Here is a 6000-nt window from a genome sequence, read left to right on the forward strand (position 1 = left end):
AATCTGCAGTGAGTCCAGAGCCCCCTTTGCTGATCCTCCAAAAAAAGGGGCTGTGGGGGGACGCTGTGGGGGGGTGTTTACTGCAGGAGGGATCCCCACCCACTGCAGAGCCTTTCCATGAAGATTTCCACAAGGCTTTTGTGAGCAGCTGTGTCCCCATGTGAGCTGAGGCAGTCGAGCCAGAACTGGGCTCAGCCCCCAGCGGGGTCACAGGGAGGGGCAGCAGCTTCAGACGTCACCAAGGCCTGGGTTTGCAGCAGAAGCTTTGCAAGTTCAAGTGGAAACGAGCCGGGTACAAACAAGGAAAGGGATGCAGGGACTTCTGAAACATCCCCCAAAGCTGTCAGAGGACCAGCAGGGAATGGCTTTCTGGTCGTTCTAAGAGCAAGTTAATGATGGAGAAAGTGCTTGGGAGCTCTTGGAGGGCCAGATCTGTCCTGTCCAGCGGCACCTTCACACCAGCAGTGAGTGCATGCACCTGCATGGGAGCACCCTGCTCTGTGGGGCCCTGTGGCAGCCGTGCAGCACAGGACAACCTCACCTCACCCTCTCCTGTTCTGCTGTCTGCTCTCCACTTCTTAAGAAACTTTGGTAGCATAGAGGAAAGATGACTGTTTATGGGTTTTGTCCACATGTAAATGGGGAAAAAAAAAGGAAAAAAACCCCAACAAAACTACAACTTTTAGAAATTTATCCTTATGCTCCTAACAAAGCGTTTCCAAGCCTAAAGTCTACTTAAGGCATCCTGCAAGCCCAGAACTCTTAGGAGAGCTGGTAAGTGGAGGCACCTGTACTGTTTACCACTATGCAGGTTACCTCCTTGGGCCACCCAGCCACCACAGGCATTTTCAAAGCTGACCTGAAGATTTTTCCAGGGACAGGACCTGCCCCAGCCTCTGGGCATTACCTTGGCACTGGTCTCACTACAATGACACCACTCAGTGCCAAGTACCTTTCCAGGCAGGCCCATAGGGCCACCCTGGGATGGCCAAAGCCCCTTCTATCCCAGTCTCCATGTGTGTCCAAGCTGTCTGTGCATCCTTTATTTGGGCTCTCCAAAGGATGCTTCAGGGGCACCCAATCCCTGAAGAGAGACAGGACCCCTTCCCTACTCCTTTGGGGAGGCAGAGGAGGAGCAAATTACTTTTTTTTCCTGCTCTTCCTTGAGGTTTCAAGTGTCTGCCCATCTAGAGTGGCCCCACAGGGATGTGGGGGAGGATCAACTGCAGCCCCACACTGCCCTGGCCTCCACCCCAAGAGGAGCACAATACCCCATTTCCTCCACCTTTGTATCCAGCTCGAATTTACCATGTCTTATTATAGAGATTTTTTTTGCTTTCTAACCGTTTCAATTCACAAAAATGTTCTCCTCTCCTCTAACTCTGTCTTTGCCTTCCTCTCTCCCTTCTCCTCCCTCTGTGCTCCCCTTTGCAGAACCGCATGCACGAATCTCTCATGCTCTTCGACTCCATCTGTAACAACAAATTCTTCATCGATACCTCCATCATTCTCTTCCTCAACAAGAAAGATCTATTTGCTGAGAAGATCAAGAAGTCACCTCTGACCATCTGCTTCCCTGAGTACACAGGTAGGTCCTGGGGCTGACACAGCACAGCCGCTGTGACGCCCACCCTGCGCCACCGGGGCCGGGGGGACAGAGGGGACAGGGCGCCTTTTGGGGGGGCAAAAGCGCCTTCGTGAGCTGTGATGCAGCTCCAGCACCCACCCATGGGCTGGGGCTGTGTCCTGGGTGGGGCAGTTCTTGTGGCAAAGGTGCCCAAGCAGCTGGTGGGACAGAGAGGGGGTCAAGACTAATGGAGAGGAGATGAAATGAGCCTGGGCACAGGGAGCTGTGGAAAGAAGAAGACTTGGCAGGAGCTGAGTGGCCACCACTGGAACCATCCTGTTTGCTGGTGGTTCCTGGGAATCTCCTGCGAGAGGAGGAGCTAAAACTTATGGTCCTTCAGGCTGCATCCTCCCAGGAGTGCCTTCAAGCTGGGTGTGGCTGGGGGAGGAAAGAGCCCCTTTACAGCAGGAATCTGTGGAACCACAAGAGAATCATCCATTTTGTAGTGAAACCAACATGGCCTGGGGAAAAGGATAAATAACCAAGAAGATGGGCAAGAATAGATACTTTGGAATTCTCTAAGGGAAAGAAAAAAGTTTAAATTCAGACTCCAGCATCTCCTGCAGATACTGAGAGGTCTCTGAACTGTTCTACCCAGAGCACATCCGTTCTGGATGCCAAACCCTGGGGACAAGGAAGTCCCCCAGCGAGATGGCACCCATTCCCCTACAGCATAAGTACACCAGCCTTTCCACCAGAGGCGTTCAGGCTTCTCCATCCCGAAGGCACCAGCACTTTCCTCACAGCCACCTGGCAGAACAAACCAGACCATCCCACATGCAGCTTTATGGCACAGCCACGCTACCCCATGGAGGGGCACAGCCCAGTGGCTCCGCCCAGCCTCCCTCTCCTTTGGCCGCCCCCTGCATCAGGAACGAGGGGAACCAGCGAGCTGGGAAAGGAAAATAAATCTCCAGATAATAGCAGCTCTTGCAAAGGCGATTTCAGGGGCGTAACTCAGCTTTGTGGCTTCCCACAAGGGGCCAGCGCAGCCTCTCCCGCTGCCCTAAGCAGATTAATGCAATAATGCACATTTTTCGGCTCAAACATCTGGCGCCTCTCCAGCCCACCTCCCCAAAGCAAACCTCCCAGTCACGGAGCCAGCAGGCAACACGTGTGTCCCCACAGGCTCCTGGGGACACTGCTGGGCTGAGACCCCCACCCAGCCCGGGCAAGGCACGCAGGGCTCAGCCCCACCAAGGGGGTACAGCCGGGTCCATGGGTGATGCTGGGGTGGCCACCAGCTCTCCTGGCCATCCCTCCCCTGCCAGGCCGAGGGGTCACCAGGCCTTGCTCCCCAGGTGAGGAGCACTGTGGGCGTGCACCACGGGGACATCCCTCGAGCACAGCCCGGCTGGGGGATCCTGCCCTTGCTGGGGGGAAAGGGGAGATGGCGGAGCAGCAACACCTGGGGAAGGAGGAGCCCTCAACAGGGCTTAGGTGTGATGAGTTTCCAGGGAAAACGGGGCAGAGGGGGAGCAGAGGGTAATGGGGGTGGAAAGGAGGGAGACGGGAGGAAAATGGACCCTGCTAAGGGGTGAAGAGGAGGGTGGGTGAACACAGATAGTTTTGCCAGGTTCTGTCACAATGAAAGCGCTCCGAGAGCAGCACGGGGCCCTCAGCCCTGACCCCCGCTCTGCCCGCAGGTCCCAACACCTACGAGGACGCGGCCGCCTACATCCAAGCACAATTCGAGAGCAAAAACCGCTCCCCCAACAAGGAGATTTACTGCCACATGACGTGTGCCACAGACACGAACAACATCCAGGTGGTTTTTGACGCCGTCACCGACATCATCATTGCCAACAACCTGCGGGGCTGCGGCTTGTACTGAGCCCCGCGGCGCACAGCGACTGCTTGGGTGGCGATCCCGGCGCCAGGAGAGAAAAGAAACATAAAAATAACAGAAAAAAAAAAAAAACACCCAAAGCAACCACACACAGACACACAGACACACACACGTGCGCGGGGAAAAAAAAAAAAAAAAAAGAAAAAAAAAAAGAAACTAAAAAACAGATTGAAGGAGAGAATAAAAAAGGTCATCATAATCATGCGACTTGGTAAATAAAAAGGCATAAGGAAAAATTATATATATACACGTATATATATATATAAAAAAATCCACACCCACCTATTTAGTTTGTTTTTTTGAACCACCTTCTCCCATCAGGCTCCTCCCTCCAGCCCCCAGTGTCCCAACCTGGTGGCACCGCATGGGCCGGGGGGCTCTGCCCGGCCCCACCATCCCAACAACTCCCCCGGCACCAGGCAGGGAAAGGGGGGAAAGGGCAGCGCCCGGGGTCACTCTGGTTCTCCTCCCAGCAGTTATTCGACCATGGGCTATTTTTTAATTATGATTATTATAATGCATTATTGTGGGTTGGCTTTTTTAAATTATAATTATTTTGATTTTTTTTTTTCCAGCATGGGCAAGGCTGGGCTGTCCCTGCCTGTCCTGGGCCCTGCTGCCACCTTCAGAAACAAAAAGATTTTTCTTTTTCCTTTTTTTTTAAAGAAGGAGGGAAAAAATTGAAAACTGCCCCCGACCACATGTACACGTCACAGCTGAAAAGGAAAACAACAAGCAGATCTTCTCCCATTTCCCACCCTGACTGTTCGGGGGGAAGGCTGCAGTGGGGGCATCCTCCGCCTGCTCCCTTCCCAGGGTTTCAGAGGGGGGTTAGGTCAGATTTTTTCAATTTCCACACCAATTCAGGCCAAAGCCCTCACCAGCCAGAGCCGGCGGGTTTTTCCCATTTTTTCCCTCCTGGTTTAACAACTCCCTGCTCCCGGTCACTGCTCACTCTCCAGGTCCGTATCCAAAAGCACAGCTTGGCTCTCCCAACCACAGTCCCCCCTCATCCCTCCTTCAGGGCCGACCAGGGACATCAGGGAGGGCTATACAAATATATATATATATTGTTTAATTTTATTTTTTGTTTAGAGTATTTTTTTGTTTTCGTTTTGTTATTCTTTTTAACTCTTTCCAGTGAATGCTTTTTTGTGCTGCTTTTCTCTCCCCCTCTCCTGTCCCAGTCCTCTCTCCCTTTTAGTGAATGGTGTTTTCTCTCTCATGTGGGGATGTTTGTGCTGCAAAATAAGAAAAAAAGGGGAAAAAAAAAGCAAAAAAAACTTTAAAAAGCAAACCTAAAAAAAAGCAAGAATGAAAATAATTTAAAAATTTTAAAAAACACACACAAAACCACAAAAAAAAATAATTAAATAATAAAAAACAACAAAAATCGAATGTAGTGTTTACATTGAAGCTACTGTTTTCATGACCAATCCCTCGTCATTTCTACTTTGATTAGTAACCAGACGTCTTCACAGTTTCACTTTTACGAGTTACCTTTGCTGAAGAAGAGCAGTCACACCTGTTCAAAAGAAAATGAATAAATAAAGAGGAAACTTAAAAAAAGATATTATATATATATATATATAAAAAGCGCCAGGTCTTTCTAAGCCTTTCTATTACCAATCAGTGAGGTTTCTGTGATATATTACACACTGCCAATCTCTTTCTCTGACTAATGGAAAAATTCATGTGTAGCTCAATAAAGAGAATGTTTGTCTGTACCCCGGGCTCTCCCTCCCACGCCTCCGCCTCCTTCTTTCCCCCACGCCTGCCTGCCTCCTTCCAAAGGGAGGAGGAAGAAATACCAAAAATCACATTTTGGGGGGATTTGCTGCTGGTAGCAGAGGGAGAAGGGAACTACAAATTAGTGTAAGTATAGAATGGGTGTAAATCTTAAGAATGCAATTCATGGAAGCTCTCTGGTGCTTCCAAAAAAGATCCCCCCCAAAAGATCCCCCAGGCAAGAAAAGATTTTTCTTTAGGGAATACAAAGCTAATCACCCTGGTGAGTACTTCATTTATGGCAACATCACAAATCCCACAATATTCAAGTTTTTCCCCCTGAACTTAAGATTTTCTCCCTGCTGCTCAGGGAGATTCAGGATTTGTTTGGATTTTGTGGGAGGTTGGGTTTTTTTCCTACGGTTTGGGTTTTTCTTGCATTTCCTTCATCCCAGGTCCCCAGCTGCTGTGCACGCCAGCACTGGGCACCGTGACCACAGCTGGAACACTTGGAGAGCCACTGGCCCCTGGGCACAGCACTGGCGCTGTGTGGCACGGGGCTGGCTCTGGCACCACACCTGGCATCCTGTCCTGTACCATGGAACGCTTCCGAACCCCACAGCACCACCCAGGGACGGAGCCACAGGGGGGTGACCCAGGCATCCAGAGCCCCCCGTGCCACCCGGCGTGCCCTGCCCGGCCCCGAGCAGGGAGGGTGCCAGGCAGGGACTCCTGCACGCAGCAGCAGCTCCTCACCAACGCGGCTTTTCCATGGCTCCTGCTGTTTAAAGCCACC

The 6000-nt window shown here is 51.3% G+C and overlaps 1 protein-coding gene across 1 annotated transcript in view; it reads left to right on the forward strand.

The window, feature by feature from the left end:
- The window catches only part of GNAO1 (G protein subunit alpha o1), a 140614-nt gene extending 135411 nt beyond the window's left edge, over positions 1-5203 (forward strand). The window contains exons 7-8 of the mRNA XM_004174988.6: positions 1435-1588; positions 3274-5203. Of these exons, the coding sequence (XP_004175036.1) occupies positions 1435-1588; positions 3274-3461 (342 nt within the window). The 3' untranslated portion in view covers positions 3462-5203. The remainder of the gene's footprint in view (positions 1-1434; positions 1589-3273) is intronic.
- The last annotated feature ends 797 nt before the right edge of the window (positions 5204-6000 follow it).

The sequence above is a fragment of the Taeniopygia guttata genome, chromosome 11 (assembly GCF_048771995.1).
Source record: "Taeniopygia guttata chromosome 11, bTaeGut7.mat, whole genome shotgun sequence".
Taxonomy (NCBI): Eukaryota; Metazoa; Chordata; class Aves; order Passeriformes; family Estrildidae; genus Taeniopygia; species Taeniopygia guttata.